The sequence below is a fragment of the Prionailurus bengalensis genome, chromosome F2 (genome assembly GCF_016509475.1).
Source record: "Prionailurus bengalensis isolate Pbe53 chromosome F2, Fcat_Pben_1.1_paternal_pri, whole genome shotgun sequence".
Classification (NCBI taxonomy): domain Eukaryota; kingdom Metazoa; phylum Chordata; class Mammalia; order Carnivora; family Felidae; genus Prionailurus; species Prionailurus bengalensis.
This window is the reverse complement of record NC_057353.1, coordinates 63,069,389-63,092,042: the sequence shown is the minus strand read 5'-3', so window position 1 is coordinate 63,092,042 and position 22,654 is coordinate 63,069,389. Positions and strand designations below refer to the sequence as shown.

The 22,654-nt window shown below is 40.6% G+C and overlaps 1 protein-coding gene across 1 annotated transcript in view; it reads left to right on the top strand.

The window, feature by feature from the left end:
- Positions 1 to 21,948, top strand: part of TNFRSF11B (TNF receptor superfamily member 11b) — a 29,564-nt gene extending 7,616 nt beyond the window's left edge. Inside the window, exons 2-5 of the mRNA XM_043601634.1 lie at positions 11,006 to 11,375; positions 15,036 to 15,227; positions 17,791 to 18,015; positions 20,734 to 21,948. Coding sequence (XP_043457569.1) covers positions 11,006 to 11,375; positions 15,036 to 15,227; positions 17,791 to 18,015; positions 20,734 to 21,122 — 1,176 coding nt within the window. The 3' untranslated portion in view covers positions 21,123 to 21,948. The remainder of the gene's footprint in view (positions 1 to 11,005; positions 11,376 to 15,035; positions 15,228 to 17,790; positions 18,016 to 20,733) is intronic.
- The last annotated feature ends 706 nt before the right edge of the window (positions 21,949 to 22,654 follow it).

Here is a 22,654-nt window from a genome sequence, read left to right as displayed (position 1 = left end):
TGGGAAGAATTTTCTTTGCAATTGTCTTCACAAGGAAGTACTTGTCAACTGCACATGGCTTTTTGGAATAAATGTCAAACCTGCGGGCAGAATAAGCATGATAATGGGCTAAATACTACCCTTGAGAACTACACCAGGCTGATAGAAATCCTGCTCCCACATTTTCTGTTTTCTGTCCCTTCTTTTAATATTCAGTAAAAAGAAGAGAAAATTACCTAGATTGTGCTAAAATAAAGGTCCATGAGAAAGTATGAGTGATGTTTATCGAGCAATGATGTAGTTGTTAGTGCTATTTGTAAATTGTTCTCAGTCCTCCCTTCCGGAAACTTGTTAAGACTGTGCTTTCCAGCCTCCTGGTGAGGGTGGGGGGTTGGGAGAGGACACGAATAGTTCTGGCCAATGACTTGTGAATTAAAAGGGTATGCCACTTCCAAATTAGAATACTTAACTGTGGACATATGACCCCTTCCCTCAGCTTTTTTTTCTTCTCTTTCTCTCCTCCACAGCCAACCAGCCATGTTCTAGACATTAGTTGCTTTATCATCCTAGGTCCTGGACAAAGGACAATGTCAGTTGGCTTCCGTGGACTCACTAGGAATATAGCATGAATGAGAAATCAACCTTTGTTATTTTTTTAAAAAATTTAAATGTTTTATTTATTTTTGAGAGCAAGCAGGGGAGGGGCAGAGAGAAAAGGAGACACAGAATGGGAAGCAGGCTACAGGCTCTGAGCTGTCAGCACAGAGCCCACTCTGGGGCTCGAACTTGTGAACCTCAAGGTCATGACCTGAGTCGAAGTCGGGCACTCCACCAACTCAGCCACTCAGGCACCCCAAACCTTTGTCATTTTTAAGCCACTGAAAATTTGAAGTTGTTTATTAGCATAGCATAAAACCCAGCCAGTCCTAACTGACACATTAGCCAAACCCCAGGTCTGTCTGATCACTGACAGGCAGGAACTTTATGGAGCACGTAAAATCACAAATGCTTAAACTTATGATGAAAAGGCTTAAATTCCTTCTTCATCAAAGATATTAGAAGTGTTTATGAGGAAGGACCTCTTCTTTCTTCTGATGCTGCGCGTTCAAAATTTAGTCAACTAAAATTACACAAAAGCTTAGCCAGGCTGCAAAAGGGAAAGGTGAACAGATACTTAACAATAGACTCTAAATGAGACACCCTATTATGCAAGACTAAGTGAGCAGGCATCATGTTTTTTCCTCTTTATCACTTCCAATGGATCCTTCCTTCATAGAAGTTCCCAGTCATCTTTCATCAGGGTAACTTCCACCCATTTAAGCTAAGCCAAAGAAGGAAATCATAAACTAGAAAGACACTAATGATTCTTCGAACGTGTTGGTATATGGAAGTCACACATAATATTTCACTTAATTTTCATAAAAATGCAATAATGTGGAGATTAGTGTCTATTTTACAGATGAAGAAACTGAGGTTCAGAGAGTTTAAATAAATTTCCTTAAAGTTACCTAGCTGAGTTTTTTTGCCCTATAGGAATTTATATCTAGTAGCTGAGTCCAGTGGGGGAGAAAATATCCATTAAGTCAGAGCCAAGTTTCTGTGGGTGCCTTCAAACCCAGAGATCTCTTCTCTGCTGAGGTTAAGAAAGCCCCAGATGGGGCTCAGGAGGGTCAAATCTTTGGACAAAGTGATTCTGATGTATTTACTTTTCATCCTTTTTCAGCTCCTCCCTCAGCTCCTGGGGGTCACCATGCTTGTCTTCTTTTGAAATTAAATGTCCTGATCTCCTTATTGGACATGAGTTCTAAGTCCAGATGCTTCAGGAAACACAGCATGAGGCAAACACTTATGTTTTAGTACCTTACTAGAAAGTGCAATCTTAGGGAAAGAGGAATGCATGAAAGAGACTAAGGCAGAAAAGGAAGGAGAGCAAATTCAAGAGGGTGCATTACCAAGAAGCTACTACTCAGTATAAAGTACTGTGGAGTGTCACAGAACCAGCCTGCAGAGAGGCTGCGTGAGTTACTGCATTTCATGATAAGAGAGGGAGAAGAAATTATTCAACAGGATAGATAGATGTCTGGATGGACAGATAGATAAGATGGATAGATAAAAGATAGATCTTATCCAACTTTATATTGTGTTGTAGTTGATTATTTATATGCCTGTCTCTTTCATCAGACTGCAAGTTCCTAGAGGGAAGAATCATTTGTTAAAGGCTGAGATTCAGAGGGGATTGGCTTGAATCCCGGCTCAAACGTGTGTGGGCTCTGTGACTTTTGACAAGTCACTAAACTTCTCTGACACTCTGTGTCTTCATCTATGAAATGGGGGTAATCCTGACTCCTCAATGCTGGTGGAGGGGATGGGTGATAATAGCATGGAAACAAAGAGCCCAGTATATAATAATATAAGGTACTGTGCTGTTATCATTTCCATGTCCCCGACTTCTAGAATTTCACATGTTGTAGGCACACAGTAAATGCCTCCAGGTTTAACTCACATCCTATTGGGTTCCATTTTGATTTGTAGTTTCTGTTCCATTTGATAACCACCATGGCTTTTCATTTCTTTTTCTCACCAGCTGCCTTTAACCATATGGTGATTGGACCCCAATCCATATCATTAACAACCAAAAGAGACTAATAAAATGATGGGAGTGATATATTATCGTCAAAGAAAAGCACTGTAAAAATAAAATGGAATTGAAAAATTGATGTTCAAAAATATCAGCGTACCAAATGTATTGCCAATTCTGAGCCCCAATGCCAGGAACCATCGCTGGAATACTCTGAAGTAATGCTTCTCAAGTGGGCCTGAATGGACATAATTATAGAGAAAACTGCAGCCAGCCCTGCTGTTGAGCTGAAGTTTTCAGAATTAATGTTCAATCTCAAATCTGGTGATTAACAGAAGCCCGAGAGAAGAAATGTTAAGATCCTGGGGGCCAAAATATGTGAGATCTCTACATAGCTTTCTTGGAAAGTTTTAAGTGTACCTGTATTACTTTTTTTCTCAGAGATTTTTTTCTCCTTTTTATTTTTTAATCCATCAAACTCAATTGTCTGTAAAACTCCTCTGAAGCACCAAAAGCCTCCTCAGCAGATCTGTCCTGACAATTCTAGTTGATTCCAAACATAAACAAGGTACTGCTAATTAACTTTAAAGGCTTCAAACAGCTAAAGGAAAGCTCTGAAGGGAACGCAAAATCACATTTAAAGTTAAAGTTTACTTGAGACAGTTCTTCAGCCCCAAGGGAAGCAAAATAGTGTAGAAACTGGCTCAGCGATTCGTCTAATAAATCATAATTGCTGTGTTTCCTTTCCCGATTGCCTGGCGTTAGCTGTTGGCAGCAAATGAGTTCTGTAGAGATGAACAGATTTAATTCATTTGCGCTTACTTCTTAGAGACCTAATTCTCAACCAAACAACTGGCTATTGTGAAAATTATTACGCAGTGGGAGAGAGACCCTTAGGTGTGGACCTGGCAGCAGCAGATAAACGTCTCTGATGAACTACCTGCTTTTTTTCTACATTCGCCTTTAAAATGGAAGCTAAATGCAAATAAAACAGTACCTACAAAACGCCATATAAGATGAAAGGTGCTTTAAACATTTTTTTCCTTCAAGGGTGCCTAGGTGGCTCAGTCGGTTGAGCATCCAACTCTTGATTGTAGATCAGGTGGTGATCCAAGGATCGTGGGCTCGAGCCCCAGGTCAGGCTCCGTGCTGAGCATGGAGCCTGCTTAAGAGTCTCTCTCTCTCTCCCTCTGCCCCTTTACCCCGATTACACGCTCTCTCTTACTTTCTAAAATTAAAATACAAAAAAAAATTTTTCCTTTAGGCAAATTCTGTCATCAGTATTATTTTACAGACGAGAAAATTGCAGATTTTTTACTTGTTCTTGCAAATTTACTCTTTATATATTGGATATTTGTCTGCATGCATATATCATCACCAGTAATCCTAATTACACATAGTAAGCATTCAATGTATCTATTGAATTGCATAAAATTAAATTAGATATATTGAATACCTGATATGTGTAAGATACCCTGTTAAGCTTGTGAGGAGTATGGAGACAAATACTTTTCTATCTGGTCCCTCTAAGCAAACCCATGAAACTGCCTTGAAATATTTGATATGGAACAAGAAAATGATATCAGATGGGCAGATACTGAAACTAATTAAAAAAAAAAGTCAGGGGCACCTGGGTGGCTCAGTCAGTTGAGCGTCCAGCTTTGGCTCAGGTCATGATCTCATGGCTCGTGAATTCGAGCCCTGCTTCGGGCTCTGTGCTGACAGCTCAGAGCCTGGAGCCTGCTTCAGATTCTGTGTCTCCCTCTCTCTCTGCCCCTCCCCCGCTCATGCTCTGTCTCTCTCTCTCTCTCTCAAAAATAAATAAACATTAAAAAAATTTTTTTAAAAATCAGAGACACTTTTTCTAGAGACAAGAATAAGGTAGAGAATCAACTTATGGCCCATCATAGGTGTGTTACTTCCTACTGAACAAAAAACTTCAACATGTCTTCAGAAAGAAGTCTGGTTCAATATGTCGCCCATTTCCCCCCTCCTATGTAATTAGTATATGTAATAATGCCTCCTACGTGTCTGGAAGCTTATTTACCAAGTGTATTTGTGTCCCTCCTTTTATTCATTTGAAATACAACAGTTGTACAGGGATAGTTAAAATAAGGAGTATCCTCATCTTAGATGTAAGATAGTGGCTCAGGGTTACTAAACCTGGTGGTCGAACTGAGCTTGGAACCCCAGTATTTATATTCTAAATGCAAATCCCCAGCTGAAAGTGCTCTTCGTAATTAACATTGATCTAATGGCCAAGCTGTATACTTTTTAGAACTTATTATCCATTTGGCATTCTTTTTGAAACACTGTGATATCCCTATCTTTTTCATCTTCTGTTTTCATCTCATCTTGCATATAAGTTCAAGGGTTAACTTTTTGTTCTTTTATGCTTATATGTAATATCCCTGGGTAATGCCATCTGATCTCTCTGCTTCTAGAGCCATTTGTGTGCTCTTAACATTGAAACCTATGTCTTTAGCTGCCTTTCTGTCCTAAGTTCCCAATACATATATCCACTTATCTAGTAGACATCACTTGAGTCTCATAGATGGAAGATGTTCCAAACCAAATTCATTTTCTTTCTCCATAACTGTCTCCTCCTATTGCTGTCAGCAATTAACGACAATACTTCGTACCTAATAGTTAAAATTCATGGGCATGTTCGTCAATTGCTTTCTCTAGGACATCCCCCTATGCAGTCAGCCAACAGATCATATCTATCCTTTCCTCTCCTCTATCACCAGTGTCTAACTTAAGCCCCTCATAATTTCTGACCTGTTGCTCTGCTGAGTCTTTTCTTGATCCCCTATCTCCTCTCTTCTGTTTCTAATTGTTTTTCACTGATTTATGAGTATTTTACATCAGGCTGGGCTTTTAGTTGAATGTTCCCATGAAACAGGAACATTAACTTATTCAACTTCATTTAGCAGTATTTCCAGAGCATAGTAATTGTTTTGTGTTTGCTGAATGAATATATAAATGAATTATTTAAGGAATAGAGGAAAAAGGGAGTGGACTACTACACTATAAAACTATAGAAAATCCAATACACTAAACTTCATGGGAAAATAGTTTTTTTTTTTTTAAATAAGCTTTATAGTTTATACTACGAGAGATCTTTCAGAAACTGAATGACTGTGTCCCTTCTTGGCTAAGTTGGACTGTAAAATGGCATGCTTTCCAAACTACCAGAGGTTTAGCTAACTCTGCATAGTCCTCAAATATTTCTCTGTGGCAAAGATCATGACAAGAGATCACAAAAGGAACTCCCAAACCAAGTAGTTATTTCAAGCTGTGCGTGGGCTCCTTTTAATGAATTTTCCATAAACGGAAACCGACTAGGTCACTCATGGTTCTGTATACCAGGGAGCAAGCCCAGTAGTATGGAATTGGCTGTACTGCATAATGCAAAAGTAAATTTGCTGGAGGAAGTATATTCTTCTTTCGTCCTTTAGGACGAAGCATATACCAGTAAAGTGCTCTAGTCACCATCTGAGAAATTTCTATCTTGGTAGCTTTGGATGAGTAACAGCTAGTCTCTGTACAAAAAAAAAAAGAAAAAAAAAGTCAGCATCAGTTCATCTGGACTTCAGGAAGGCTTCGTTGATGTTTTGTGTTCTCCTAACTCTATGCCCTTGAGTCTAAATGAAATATTAGTGTGTTAGGTCTCAATTTTAGACTATAGCATAAATGAGAACATTTGGTAAATGTTAAAAGGTTTGACAAAAAACCCCAGTATTCTATGGAACATGCTCTGTGTTTGAATTGTGCTTCCACTAGTTAGCGTGACGTAGGACAGTTACTTATTCATTCTAAGACTCATTCTTGTAGCTGGTAGAAACTTAATAATAATAGTAAAACATCCTAATGTAGATACAAACCAAATATCCTAAAGATTGTTTTTTGTTCTACTGCCTATCACAGAGTAGAGATTTCATGCATACATGTTAGAATGGAATAGACAAACCAGAATTCCATCTTCATTTTGTCCGTTTTTTGTTGCCTGCACATACCATTACTATACTACTTGACTTCCTAAATATTGGGAATTCTAATTAGAAATTTTGTATATTTGGGACTAAGAGTTAGATGATTAATAGATAAATCAATTAAAACCTTTAATAATTAAAATTGTGCACATATATCATAAACTAAAACATTTAAATAAACATTTATCCACCTGTGTTTTGAGATTTGGCCAAGGCTTTTCCTGGAATCTGTTTGCTAACTGAAATCCTATGTTGTCTTTCTTCCAGAACCCTGATCTATGATGTATTGCCCATCCATTTCAACTCTGGTACTTAAAGACCAGTTTATGAAACAAACTGATTACTCTAGATATTCCCCCCATTTTGTTATTATAATTGTCTCAGCTACTCCGAAGTCTATAGTAGATTTTTGTGTTTGCTTCTTTGTGGTTCCTCTTTATCAAGTTATTCCCAAATCTTTTTCATAGAAAAATAATTTTTTCACACCCATGTTTGTTGATTTACATAACATTTCATTGAATTACCTAAGGATAATTACAACTAGAGCATATACAGATATATATGTACAACTGGCATAAACAGATTCAGCAACAAACGTACAACTGACTTTGGTGAAGTACCAACTCCACGGTAAAAGCAGATGAAAGATGGTGTGTTAGAGAAGTACCTGAGAATTCAGGGTACTGGGGCATCAGTTGGTTCTTCAGAGGGAGTAGAAGGCATGCGTGAGTGTAAGAAGTGCAGACTGGAAAAGAGGATTCTCCTGTAAAAAAGTGGTTTCACAAATAAACTGGTGCAAGAAGTAGGAAGGGAGTTAAAGCAAGACACTTGCTGCTAAGTCCATTAGCTAATGAAGTGCTATCAAAGCACAGAATCTTACAATGGTAGAGCTCGAAAAGGCTTTGGAGAGCAACTAATTCAAACCACTCTCCACCATCCTCCACTAACATTTGATAAATGAGGAAAGATGTTTGGGTTGAGATAGAAAATTCTTTTAACCACTGTCCACCAGTGGCTTCAGATCAGGGCGGGGTAGGGGAGGAAGCACGAGACTGGAGGTCTCTCAGATTCCCTTCAGGCACAGGTGCTCTACACCAAAGGATGGATGGATAGAGAATGGGAGGAGGAAGAAAGAAAAAATAGAGAAAAATCCCATTTACCTTTTCTTTAAAAGTCAAACATAAAACACCAAAACCAGAAAACAGAAAACCCTTCTACAGAAAGCACTTTGTGCTTCTGCAGACACACCTATGCACCTTTCCTAACTTTTGCAGATGTCCATCAGTGGTTATGCATTTTACACAGAAATTTATTTTTGAACTCCTATATTTAAGTGCCACCAACTGACAAAGGAGATAGAACCAATGTTAAGATGATGTGTTCTCCTCTGGCATGTTTTTCATTGCTTTTCCAGGAAGTGCTGAAGAAACCAAGAGACAGGACTGAGATGAAGAGCCCTATTGATCTTGCCCATCCTCTGTCCAGTAACTAGTTCCAGAAATTCTGTGCGGGAATTGGGGCTAACCAGAGATTGAGACTTAACCATCCAGTTTTGGCCACACAGTTCTGTCTTTTTACCAAAGTGGAAAAGCTTCAAATAAAACACAGAGGCCCAATAGAAAGTTGCTATTGCTAAAAACAAGTTATTTTGTAGTTCCTCAAGGCTTTCTGATTTTTAAAAATATATATGACAATCCCATGTGGTAGCCTTGGAGAAATGACCTTCACTAATATAATTGCCCTCTAATCCTTAAGTCAACCTTATTTATTCATTTCTCTGTGGATTCCTCTTACCTCAACTTCCCTGTATTTTGAAGAAATGGCAACCAATTTCCAAAGCATGGTTTCAGGAAACCAACAGTGTCACGTCCAGTTGCCTAGAAAAATATAAATTGCATCAGTGTTCTTGGTCAGATCTTCTATTTGTGTGGCTCCTTCTAGTGAGGAACACAGGCAGCATGTGGGGGGTTTCCCATCCCATACTCATCACATCTTGGTCAGGGAGAAAAGAGTCAGCTCGTAAGTAAATGGGCGCATGTCAACCATGTTGAAGTGAGAAAGGGGGAATGCTGGGGAGTCAGGCTGGAGGATGGTCTTTCAGGAAATCAAACGTGAACAGCAAGAGAGAAAAGCATTTCTTCTTGCTTCCGTGTGTCTGCAAATCGAATCAGGAAAACTTCATTCCCTAGCATTGAAGATTTTAGAAATATTTAAGCCAAATCTACACACGGTAGCATAATACGTTCAAATGACCAGGTAGCCACAAAGCTTTTTCTTCTTGCCTTGTTTCCTTCAAAACGTTGAGCGCTATTTGTAATTATTTATGTCTTCGCTTCTTGCCATCTGCCCCCTCACTAGACTGTAAACTCCTTAAAGGCAAGGACCATCTTTGTTTTGTGCACCATTATATGCTGAGTATGCTGAGTTATGCCTGGTACACAGCCGGTGCTCAACAAATGTGTGTTGAATGAAGAAATGGATTCCGTATTTCTGAAAGTCTCAGAGCAAACCAGAATTTCCACTCACTACTGGCTCATTTTTTCTGTCTCCTAATGTCAGTGTATTTCGTTTGTGCCAATAGAAAGCCCCAGGGAAATTCAAGAAGTATTTTCCCCAGAAACCCTCAGGTCATGAGGGTATCTTGAGAAGGCCCCTGGAGCAGCCCTGATTTTGCCCTGTATTCTACTTTTTGTTGGTTAGGAGTCCTTTAGGTCACAGAACTCTGAAAATTACTCTTGGTTCAAAGGTCCGTGGCCCAAGGTGAGATATTTTGTTCTTTTCTTCTGGTTTATTAGCTCACGTTGGGTTCAGTCAGCCCTGACGCCTGTCATGTTCCAGTAAGAAGTGAATGATGTTAATTAGATTAAAATGCCCAAATGCTTATGAAAAGGGCCATTCTTCACCTTTGTCACTCCTACTTCAAAAGGGAGTGCTGTTTCCCTAGCTTGGCATGCTTTTCCCAGGTCAAGGGGCTCGCTTCTGTGAGATTTTCTGTGTTCTGTAAAGAAGAGGAGTTTGGAAAAAATTATTGTGTTTGGTCTGCCACCTCCCCAAAGCCTGAAAATAGTCAGTGTCGATCCCTGTACCGTAAACAAACAATAAAAACCAAATAAACCACCCCCTACACACAGACAACACTGTTTCTTCTGAGCGTGTACTTTCTGTAGTTAGTGCGAAGAACTACTCCAATGTTCCCTTGAAGACATTTTCAGATCTACAATACAAAACAGAACACCCGTGGGCACTCTCCCCCACAAAATTGTCTCTCTCCTGCTGCACTAGACCTCTTCCTGACATTATGTATGGAAACTTCCAGAACCCTGGCTGGAAAACCCTGAGGTTTTTCCCAGTCAACATGAAGAGAAGTGGTCATTTAATTTTCGAGACATTATTTACCTAGGAGAGTCCAGAGTAGGCCATATGATGTTCTGGAGGAAATATGAATCTTAAAATTCTAGGAATCTTTCCAGCGAATTGCAGGCTCCATGAGGACAAGAGTTAGGTCTTACTTATCAGCACATTCCTGGTATATTCCTGATAGGCATTCAGAGCCTAGCTGCTGCATGAATGAATGAATGAATGATCAGGATGACTGTTGATGTAATTATGCAGTCTTCACACATCACCAACTCTTTATTTCACTGTACATTCAGAATCAAGTCTCGGAATGGGAAAACCGAAAGAGAGATAGCAACTAGTCCTAAATACAGCTACTGTGACCTCCCATTTAAATGTCATTAATCACCCACCTTCCCTTCCATGTTTCCAGTCTCTTTGCCTTGCTTGTTTTTTGTGTTTTTTTTTTAACAACACTTACCTTCTAGCACATAATTTATCCGTAATTTGTTATTTATTCTCTTGCCCACCCCCCAAGAGCAGGGATTCCTGAATGTTTTACTTACTGCTGCATTCTGATTGCCCAGCACAGAGCTTGGCACATATTAATGGCTCTGTAACTATTTATGAAGTGGATAAATGAAAGAATCATTACTGAGGATGGACTCCACGCATCGGAGTCACTGCAGGAATATTTTTAAGCTTCCTGATCTCACCTTCACACCCGTGGAATCTGAATGGGCAGTAGGAGTGCCAAGAGTCTGCATTTTATCGGGGAGTCTAGGAGATTCTGGCATAGCTGTGTTGAGAACCACTAATCCATCCAACTCACTAATTGAGACATAATCCTGAAGCCCAGGGAGATAAAGCCTCCTGTCACCCATGAGCCTGGGTTTGCTTACTATAATGTGTATTGCCAGCCGCGTCTTGGCCTTTGAGAGTAAGCTACTGGAGGCGAAAATCATGGCTTCTGAACTTACTTTGTGTGGTGCAGCCCTGCAGGCAGGAAGATAATGAGGCTTCATGTAGTAAAGGACTTTTGGAATCTGACGGCGCCTTTGCCCCGAAGAGCCACCCTGTCTCCGTGCTAATGTGCCGCCGTTTCCCTCTCTCCTAGTTCCTGGACATCTCCATTAAATGGACCACCCAGGAAACCTTTCCTCCAAAGTACCTTCACTATGACCCAGAAACCTCGCGTCAGCTGATGTGTGACAAATGTCCTCCCGGCACCTTCCTAAAACAGCACTGTACGGCCAGGCAGAAGACCGTGTGTGCGCCTTGTCCCAACCACTACTACACAGACAAGTGGCACACCAGTGACGAGTGTCTGTACTGCACAACGGTGTGCAAGGAGCTGCAGTATGTCAAGCAGGAGTGCAGTCGCACCCACAACCGCGTGTGCGAGTGCGAGGAAGGGCGCTACCTCGAGGTTGAGTTCTGCCTGAAGCACAGAAGCTGCCCCCCCGGGTTTGGAGTGCTCCACGCTGGTACGCATTGGCTTTCAGCGCGCGGCAAAATTAACGAGATCGCACAAAGTCAGGTAGTAGCGAAGGTTTAAGGGAACACTTCTGCCCCGATGATATTATAGGATAGCAAATTGCAAAGGTAATGGAACCTGCTCGGTACGTGCTATGTGTCTGGATTGCTGCCAGAGGACCATTTCTTGGAGGAACACTTTGCCACGCTGGGGCAATTTGGTGACAAACCTCTAGTGTGGCAAACTGCCCTCTAATGAGATGCGTGATGGATTGCTCTTTTTTAAAGGGGACACACTGTGAGTTGCACTGTTTATAGCTGATATATGATACCCCTATGTTTCCCTTCAGCATGGACAGCTTCAGACTGCTGTGCTTTTTGACAAACATCAGAAATGATAATTGATACCAAGAGAGTAATTAGACTGATATTAATGAGGCTCTGGAGTGCTAACAATGAGCAGTTACAATTAATTATGTAAAAAATGAGAATGGTTAGGGGAAATGCATTTCATCATTAAAAATGAAGCTAGTTCTTCCCTTGGTGTGGGAGTCGAGTGTCTGTGAGGGTAAAGACCAGCAGCATCTCTAAAATGAGCTTATTCTTTATCTGAGACAAAACAGATTGTCAAGCCAAGAGTAAGTGCTTGTCTACAAACAAAGTACTTTCTCGTTTTGCATTTTGAACAGCGTAGGTTAAGACCAGCGTGCATTGAATCTTTTAAAGCTGCAACCTACATTTTTCCCTATCACATTCATGAAGCTTCTGATGTAGTGTGTATTCTCGAGTGACTTGGGAAAATTAAGAATATTCCCTTACTTTAGCAGTATCCCTGGTCTCTACCCACTAGGTGCCAATAGCACTCTTCCCCCAGTTGTGATGACCAAAAATGTCTCCAGACATTGCCAGTTGTCTCCTGGATGCCAAAACTGCCCGAGGTTGAGGACCACTGGTTTAGAGGATGCTAATTATTTGTAATTATTTTAACGTTCAGAAGTTGTGATACACACAGCCTAAATTACTGGATGGCAAATACTTTTGGTTTAAAGGCATACATAGGAAACATGCATAAATTGAAATCTATTTCGTTTCCTAAGTTGTGAATCGTAGACAAACAATTGTAGGAGGTGCACACTGAATGAGTGTCCCTTAAAATGTCTCCAGCGTGACTATTTGAGGGAGAAATTGGTGACACTTCCTAGCTTTTATCAGATGATTCTTTCGGATTCAAAAGCTAAGCCAAATTGTAGGGGGTAAAACTCACCCAACAAAAACAAATCCATTTAATTCAATTCAGTAAGTTGCATGCATATGCAGGAAAATTAATTAAGCAGGGACCATGCAGCTTGGAAACTAGAAAAGTTTGGGAAATAATGGCAATATAAGGAAATTTTCTCACATAAGCGTGAAAATGTGTTTGTGGAATGAAGTCAGCACTCAGTCAGAAGAGTTAGACACAGATACACATTTTATTTTATGGCACCACCATGGGGTTTATTTACCTGTCCCTCCCTGAAAACCCACGGAGCAGTTCCTCAGGGAATATAAGAGGTTTCCAGCCCGAAGAGAAGGAAGGACTATGTGGTGTTATTCCAAAGAGTATTAGCCATTCCGTGCTGTTGTTGCTTTGAAGTCAGATCATCTCCTCTCCACGTTTTACTGACTTTATTCTGTCTGTGAGTCCTATAATTCCTGTGCCGTTCCTTATGGCTGGAGTGGTGACATCCTTAACTGGAAAGCAGAGCTCCTCTCCCCATTATGGTATCTCATATTTTGCCTGTCAGATTATACCTTTTGTATTTCCACTGATACTAATAAGGCAAAATCATTTACTTAGATAGATAAATCTTTATTTTTCCATAAAGCTCTAACAATGGTAGAAGAAGGAAGTCTTGCTCAGGAAGGCCATTACATAAGGCCTCCAAATGTATTAAGAAACATTTACTTCCATTAGTCTTGGATTCTGTTTGTTAAAGAACTTTACAGGCGACATCACCTGAAAGAATGTCTTATATCTTTGACTTTCTCATCGGGATGCATGGCAAGACCCAAGCCCTCAACACGTATCTGAAGAATGACAAGATTCTTCTTCGTGCAGTTTGCTTTCCAGAACATGTGGCAGTTGGCAGAGGGAGACTTGGATCCAGATGGCCAAGTCCACTGATTCCCAGTGTGTTAGCAATGAAAGAATACTATGGAATTCTCGCCCAAACACCTCTGCTTATGATTTTGTAGGAACTGGTGTGGAGCTGGATCCCACTTAAGGGGAGAGGTGTAGTAAGAAAGTACTTAAAAAATTAGACCTCTGTGTAAGTTTTTTTCCTAACACGATGTCACTGCAAAGATGGAAATGGCATGTGAAAGTTTTGGGCTTGTAGTTTGACCCTTCCTCTTTTTTTCCTGCCAGCCCTTTGTCATTTTTACTGGTCAATGCATCATCATCAATCCCGTTAGAAGAGGCAGGAGCTAAAACTAGAGCCAAATCATTTTGCTCTTTTCCTTCCTTCCTTCCTTCCTTCCTTCCTTCCTTCCTTCCTTCCTTCCTCCTTCCTTCCTTCCTCCTTCCTTCTCTTTCTTTCTCTCTCTCTCTCTCTCCTTCCCTCCCTTCCTTTCTCTTTCTCTCTTCTGGTTTTGATACAATGAAGTGGGAGGTTTGCATCTTTAATAAATGAAGTTTATTAACTTTCTGTAGCTTTCATGGTGTCTCTTTTGTATTTGTTATCTCCCCTGAGCCAGAATTGGCCTGGAAAAGCTACATTTGAATATTAAAGTCTGAATCTGTTCAACTAGCTTACACTAGATGGAGGTATTTTCATATGCAAATACCCTATAATGTATAATCTAGCCACGCATAATAGAGCCAAGGCTTTGAAGGTATTTATCTTTAGTTGTTGACTGGTTGAAATTTTTCTAATCAGTGAGTTCTCCAAACTTATCAAGTATCTTTCCACCATGAAATAAAATGCCCTTGCAGTCACCCTTCCCAGAAATTTTAACGACTGTGCTCTTTTAAAACTCAATAGTTTAAGCAAACGGTATATCATCTCCCATTTACCGTGTAGCTTAACTGCAGTCTTAAGCTTTGGAGTCACTGACCAACTTTATGGCCACCTTCAAAAGTTTATTATAATGTTGTAAATTTTTACTTCTCAAGGTTAGCATACTTATGCGTTGCTTCACAATTAGGATTCAGGAAAGACAACTTCAGTGGGCACCGCTTGGAATTTAACGACATGGCATTCAGTGGGTACTGATCTCAAAGAATGACATTACCGCAGGTACACAGCAGTTATCTTCATGATTTTCCAGCAGAAATGTGTGAAGAATTATGGTTGACAACAAGACTTTACCAATGCTTCGCACAGGCAGGACAGGATGAACACCCCTATTCTTTCCTTTCCTCTTGTTTCCTGTTTTGTAGGTAACAGCAAAACACATTTGTGTTTGGATGACAGGGATGGGAGGGGCTGTAGCCTGAGGGGCTACTAACTGCAGAAGTTTTGTTCTCTCTGTCTAATGAAGGGAAAAATCAAAATGCCTCAAGTCTGTGCAACATAATAGTAGCAGTAAAAACCAAGTGAAAAGTCTTTCCAAGACTGTCTTTATTTAGAGAATGTGTGCTGCAAAAGTGTTTGGGAAGAGGGTGCTAAATTGCTTGGTATTTTCTGTAGGAACCCCGGAGCGAAATACAGTTTGCAAGAGATGTCCAGATGGGTTCTTCTCGAATGAGACGTCATCTAAAGCACCCTGTAGAAAACACACAAACTGCAGTGCATTTGGTCTCCTTCTAACTCAAAAAGGAAATGCAACTCACGACAACGTGTGTTCTGGAAACAGTGAATCACCTCAAAAATGTGGAATAGGTAATTATATTTCAAAATGTCAGCCTTGTTGTACCGCTTCTGAATTGAATACAAGACCCTCTGGCTCCCTTCTTAGCGAAACTCCTGTTTTCCCATTCTTGAATGTTAACCAGAGAAGATTGTTCTCTGTTCTTTATGCGTGGCTGCTAACACCCTAAGTCAAAATCTCTCCAGAGGTTTCCCCATGTCATGATCGGACTCCCAAACTTGACTTTCTGCCTTTCACACTTGAATCAAACCTTACCCATGGGGAAAGGGGTGGTGTAAAGATTATGTCCAAGGCCAAACTAGCAGTCCAAATTGTAGAGGTTTTTGGTAAGTTCTGCATTTTCATCACTTTAAAAAAAATTTTTTTTAGCGTTTATTTTTCAGAGACAGAGATAGTGAGCAGGGGAGGGGCAGAGAGAGGGAGACACAGAATCCCAAGCAGGCTCCAGGCTCCGAGCTGTCAGCACAAAGCCCGATGAGGGGCTTGAACTCAGGAACCGTGAGACCATGACCTGAGCCGATGTCGGATGCTTACCCGACTGAGCCACCCAAGCACCCCATGCATTTTTATCACTTTTAAGAATAAAAATTGACAGCTAAGAGGCACCATGACATAAATCGGTAACAAATCAGAAAATGCAAAATCGGCTTTGTCATGTATGGTGTTATGGCCTACTGCCATATGGCACAGAGAGGTTCTAAGTTCCTCTGGTTGTCCTAAACTCTGTATTCATGAAAGGTCACTCACTCCAAGCTCATGTGAATGCATCCCATGTTGGTGAGGACGCTCATCAGGATGGTGTCCTCACCTTGTCATTCTTATCACTAGACTAATGTCAGACCTTCCATGGAGGGTGCGCCACACTGACGATGACCTGCCTTTCGGCATTTAACCAGCTCGACTCTCCCCCAGCATCTTTTTATCTGACACAGAAGAATACGGAACATGGAGATGGGGCTGAGACATTTAAGATTCCAACCCCGTTCCAGCATTTTTTCCCCATGGAGTCAGAACCTTAGACAGATCATTCGGCCGTTCTGCTTTCTTAAACAGTGGAACGAGGGAAGGGTGGACAAGAGGAGTGACTTCTAACTTTTACATTCTCTTTTCTTTATTTCATTCATTTCTAATTTTATTGTTTTAAATCTTTTTTTTTTTTTTTTGAGAGAGAGAGTGTGCACACGTGTGCACACATGAGCAGGGGAGGGGCAGAGGGGGAGAGAGAGAGAATCTCAAGCAGACTCCATGCTCCGTGCAGAGCCTGATGTGGGGCTTAATTCCATGACCATGAAATCAACACCCAAGCTGAAATCAAAAGTCAGACACTTAACTGACTGAGCCACCCAGGCGCCCCTAATTTTTAGTTTTATCATTCATTGAGCACTTAGTATGTGCCGGGTACCTTTGCTACATGAGCTTTAAACTTTACGAAAACATGGTGAAGTTTGCTCAGGTTCAATATTGGTGGTGAAGAGACAAAGTCAGAATTCAGACCCACGTCTGACGAATCCAAAGACAAATGCTTAATCCCTGGGATAAACAGATTCTACCCCCCTCAGGCCATTGTACCTCTTTTCTTTAAAAAAATTTTTTAAAAAATTTTTTTAATGTTTATTCATTTTTGATAGAGACAGTGAACGGGAGAGGGGCAGAGAAAGAGGGAGACACAGAGTCCAAAGCAGGCTCCAGGCTCTGGGCCATCAGCAGAGAGCCCGATGCAGGGCTCAAACTCATGAACTGTGAGATCATGACCCGAGCAGAAGTCGGATGCTTAACCGACTGAGCCACCCAGGTGCCCCCATTGTACCTCTTTTCTAAACGACATATTTTTTGTGTTTTCTTATTTTCCCACGGAATATGTGCTTATACATCTATATCCCTCCTTATTCTTAAAGGTAAACTATGTGTTTATGTGTGTGTAGAAAACAAAATACTACTCCAGATTGCTTTTCCAGGTCCCGTAAAGACAGTAATTATATTTGTTTTGACATTGATCTTGAAGTAACCTGTGGATGCTAACTAAACCTTTAATAGGATATTTAAGATCTACATTAAAATATGTTAATGTGGGGCTCCTGGGTGGCTCAGTCAGTTAAGCGTCTGACTTCAGCTCAGGTCACGGTCTCACGGTTCCTGAGTTCTAGCCCTTGTCGGGCTCTGTGCTGACAGCTCAGAGCCTGGAGCCTGCTTCAGATTCTGTGTCTCCCTCTCTCTCTGCCCCTTCCCTTCTTGTGCTCTGTCTCTCTCTTTCTCTCCAGAATAAATAAAAAACACTAAAAAAAATTTTTTTTAAATGTTAATGTGTACATTAGAATGTTTGCTACAATTCATTCATAGCAATATTTTTATTAGACATTTGTTTAAACTATCCCCCACAAATGCCCTAAGAACATAAGCCCATTTGGGTTGACATTCAGCTACCAAGACCAGCCAACACAGGGTTGATTTTATTCAAATTTCACATTTTAACATACTGTATTTTGAAAAACCTTATGGTGCTGGCTTATTTATTTATTGTCCACTAGACTTCCAAGAACCCAGTTGTTAAGTAAATCTTGGTTTTCCCGCCTTTAGATGTCACCCTGTGCGAGGAGGCATTCTTCAGGTTTGCTGTTCCTACAAAATTCACCCCTAACTGGCTTAGCATCCTGGTAGACAATTTGCCTGGCACCAGGGTAAATGCGGAGAGTGTGGAAAAGATAAAGCGGCAATACAGTTCACAAGAACAAACTTTCCAGCTACTGAAGTTATGGAAACATCAAAACAAAGATCAAGATATGGTCAAGAAGATCTTCCAAGGTAGGGTAGCCTGAAATAAGCAGATTGATCAGAAATCAAAGACACTCATTTATCATAAACAAGAAGACGACAATGTACATGTTTAGTCGTGTGGATGGTGTTTGCCTTTCGGAATTATTCTTGGATTAAAGATGTTTTCACTAAGTGATCATGTAGAAGCTATCCCTAAAACAGTCCTGCATTCTCACCTCCTCAACACCCCAACTTTTTTTGTTTTTAAGCTTCTTTATTTTGAGAGAGCCAGAGCGAGTGAGAACAGGGAAGGGGTAGAAAGAGAGGAAGAGAGAGAGAATCCCAAGAGGATCTTTTCTCACTGGCAGCGCAGAGCCCCATGTGGGGCTCAAACTCACAAACTGCGAGATGGTGACCTGAACCCAAATCAAGACTCGGATGCTTATCCGACTGATCCACCCAGGCACCCCTCTTTTTTCATACCCCAACTTCTTTTTTTTTTTTTTAATTTTTTTTTTTAACGTTTATTAATTTTTGGGGCAGAGAGAGACAGAGCATGAAGGGGGGAGGGGCAGAGAGAGAGGGAGACACAGAATCGGAAACAGGCTCCAGGCTCTGAGCCATCAGCCCAGAGCCTGACGCGGGGCTCAAACTCACGGACCGCGAGATCGTGACCTGGCTGAAGTCGGACGCTTAACTGACTGCGCCACCCAGGCGCCCCATCAACTTCTTTTTTTTTTTTTTTTTAATTTTTTTTTTCAACGTTTATTTATTTTTGGGGGGACAGAGAGAGACAGAGCATGAACGGGGCAGGGGCAGAGAGAGAGGGAGACACAGAATCAGAAACAGGCTCCAGGCTCTGAGCCATCAGCCCAGAGCCCAACGCAGGGCTCGAACTCACGGACCGCGAGATCGTGACCTGGCTGAAGTCGGACGCTTAACCGACTGCGCCACCCAGGCGCCCCCATCAACTTCTTTTTTTAAGTGTATGAACACTCTAAAGTGAGAGACAGTTCATGTCAAATACTGGACCTCAGGAATCGCACCTCCACATCCCTTAGCAGTCTTATTAGCATCGCCTCTGTCCTACCTGGATGTCCTTTAGACACGTTGGATTTTCTCTTTCATTTCCACCAAGAAGCTATGCTGTATTTATTTGTTAATTCTCTCCAGAGAGCCTCCAAGTGTCTTACAGATGTCCTCTCATTAATCCTCACAACATAGCCTATTTTAAAATTACCATTTTAATAGCATATGTTGTGAGGATTAATGAGATGAGGTCTGTAAAATGTTCGGGCTTCTTAGAGAAAAGGGCTGGTGAAAACCAAGTGGTCTCATGTTTTAAAGTTTTATAAAGAATCTTCTTTAGAAACTGCGTGTGGGCACCTGGGTGGCTCCGTCAGTTAAGCGTCCAACTTCGGCATGGGTCATGATCTCACAGTTCATGTGTTTGAGCCCCACGTCAGGCTCTGCGCTGATGGTGCAAAGCCTGCTTGGGATTCTCTTTCTCCCTCTCTCCACCCCTTCCGCACACACACTCTCTCTTTCAAAATAAACGAATAAAAAAAAAAAAGAAAGAAAGAAAATAAAAGAAATTGCATGGGGTGTGTGTGTGTGTGTGTGTGTGTGTGTGTGTGTGGACAGAATCCAAAGGGGAAAAGGAAGCTGCATCCAGTGTGGACTATAAGCTTTAGGATACACAGTGGAAAGAGTTCTGACTTCAGTTAGCATTGGGAAGGCATGCCTGAAAGAAGGAAGAAGGTTTTCATGATGCAGACGATGTCAGTGAGAAACCCATCTGCTCTTTACCTGTCACTAGTTAGATGACTGTGGAGTCCTACACTTCCTGAAAAGCTTCCACCATCTGAAACTGAGGCAGCAGATTTTAGGACACTGAGATCTTTGACAGCTGAATGCTTTCACTTGAGCAAAGAGTAAAGTTTTCTTCTGTTTTTGGCAAACAAAATGTATTCTTTAAAAGTATAATTAGACCCGAAGCAGGAAAAAAGGGGGGGGGGGCGGTGAGCGGGTGGGATACAGAATCAGAGACTGTTAGAATTGGAAGGGGCCACATTCTCTGTTTCATAAATAAGGACATTTCATCCCCAAAAGATGAACTGACTTGCCTTAGGGCTTACAGACAGTAAATGACTCATGTCATTAATGGAAATGTTAGATACTCCCTCTTAGGTTTATGTCCTAGCTCGTTACCAAATTATTCTCTAGGCCATATGGATCCTACCATTCTTTGTCCTCATATTAGTGGGTTTTCAGATCTTCTGTGTAGCAATCCTCAGGTGCTATTTATTTTAAAGACCATTCGTCACACCTAACTCTTCAAATGGGGTATATATCAAATATCAACTAGTGAAAGTTTATATTACAAAATTGCTAACTTGAATACTTATATTTCTACTTTTCTGAAATGTTATGGTTTTAATTTTTCTTAGAAAACAGAGAGTGATGCGTTTATAGTATTTTACTGTTCATTTCCAAAATTAGGGCTTTTCACAAAGCTTTGTCGGATGCCTAGAATACATAAAGCATATTATCATTTATAACAAGAAATAATATTTAACTCATTTCTCACCAATAACTAGCATTACTTAACCTTCCTTTGCCACCATAAAAAGGAAGGAGAAGGTTATCCTTAAAGTAAATTTATGAAATTCTGGGAGAACCTTCTTTTGCCTCACAGTAGTTTTGTGGTGGTGGCCTTGGAGTATGCATTATGTGAACATCTCTTTGGGCTTTGGCTTTCTACAGATATTGACCTATGTGAAAACAGCGTCCAGCGGCACCTCGGACACACAAACCTCACCTTCGAGCAGCTTCGCAGCTTGATGGAAAGCTTGCCGGGGAAGAAAGTCACCACAGAAGATATTGAGAAGACAGTGAAGACATGCAAATCAAGTGAGCAGATTCTAAAGCTGCTCAGCCTGTGGAGAATAAAAAATGGCGACCAAGACACCCTGAAGGCCCTGATGCACGCCCTGAAGCACTTGAAAACGTACCACTTCCCCAAAACGGTCACTCAGAGCCTGAAGAAGACCATCAGGTTCCTTCACAGCTTCACCATGTACAGATTATATCAGAAGCTATTTTTAGAAATGATAGGGAACCAGGTCCAATCAGTAAAAATAAGCTGCTTATAACCGGAAATGGTCACTGGGCTATTTCCTCACAATAGACCAGATCCAAGGAATGAGTAAACTGTTTCTCAGGCACTTGACGGGGGTGCAATGATTTCTTTCTCATCACCAAGGACTAGATTTGGCCACAGGGCACAAAAAGAAACAATGGTGTGGAGAAAGAACTAACATCTCCCCCAAAAGTTCAGTAAACCCCAAATGGTTTATCCAACTGATAGATCTGGTCCACTATCTACTGACTATATTTTCCCTTATTACTGCTCGCAGTAATTCAACTGGAAATAAGAAACTAGATTCCATTGTGCCTTACTAAATATGGGAATGTCTAACTTAAATAGCTTTGAGATTTCAGCTGTGCTAGAGGCTTTTATTAGAAAGCCATATTTTTTTTCTGTAAAAGTTACTAATATATCTGTAACACTATTACAGTATTTCTATTTATATTCATTCAGATATAAGGTTTGTACATACTATCATCCTAAGGGGAAACTGTGTAAGACAATTTTAGAAAGGAAAATATATATTCTGTTTATAATTATGACAAATGAGAGATAAAATATATTTTTTAATGGAAAGTTTATAGCATTTCTTAATAAGTACTGCCATCCTTCCTGTGTGGAGTATTTTTGTAATGTACTTTTACTTATATAAGTTGTAATATCATTTTTTAGAAAATGCATTACTTAGTCAATTGTTTAATGTTGGAAAGTATATGAAATATAAATTATATGAATATTAGATGCTCTGAGAAATTGAATGTACCTTATTTAAAAGATTTTATGTTTTTACTATATAAACAATATCATTAAAGTTTTCAAGTTATTTTTCATTGCTTTTCCTTTTGCTTTTATTTGAATTGGACGTTAAAGGGTCTGAGCCTTTGTAATTTTTCCTGTTCTTTTCTCATTGGACCACCTGAGAATTGTTAAAATGCAGATTCCTGGACCAATTTATTGAGAAACTGGGGTGGAAGGCAGAAACTTGCACTTTCAGTAAGTTCCAAGGTAACACTACATTGAAATTACAGAATTTCTGAAGTCAAGCTTAGTATACAGGTGGTACAAACCACTTACAACTGTCATGGCTAGCATCGAGAGATCCTAAACTAATTTTTTTTTTTTTGGTTGCAAGTGATGGAAACGGGCACTGCTTAGTTTGAGGAAGTAATTGGAAGGGTGGGGTATTGGGTTCAATGATGGTAATCCCCCAAAATACATTCACATCAGAACCCCCAGAACCTGTGAATGTGACTTTATTTAGAAAAAGGGTCTTTGTTGAGGTAATTAAGTTAAGGATCTTGAGATGAGGAAATAATCCCGGTGGGCCCTAAATCCAATGGCAAGTATCTCTATAAGACACACATAAAGGGGGAAAGACACGGGAGAAGATGATGTGCAGACAGAGGCAGAGATGGGAGTGATGGAGCCATAAACCTTGCCTAGGGAAGGCAAGGAAGAAATTCTCCCCTACAGCCTCCATAGGGAGTATAATACTGCTGACAACTTGATTTTGGACTTCTGGCCTCCAGAACTATG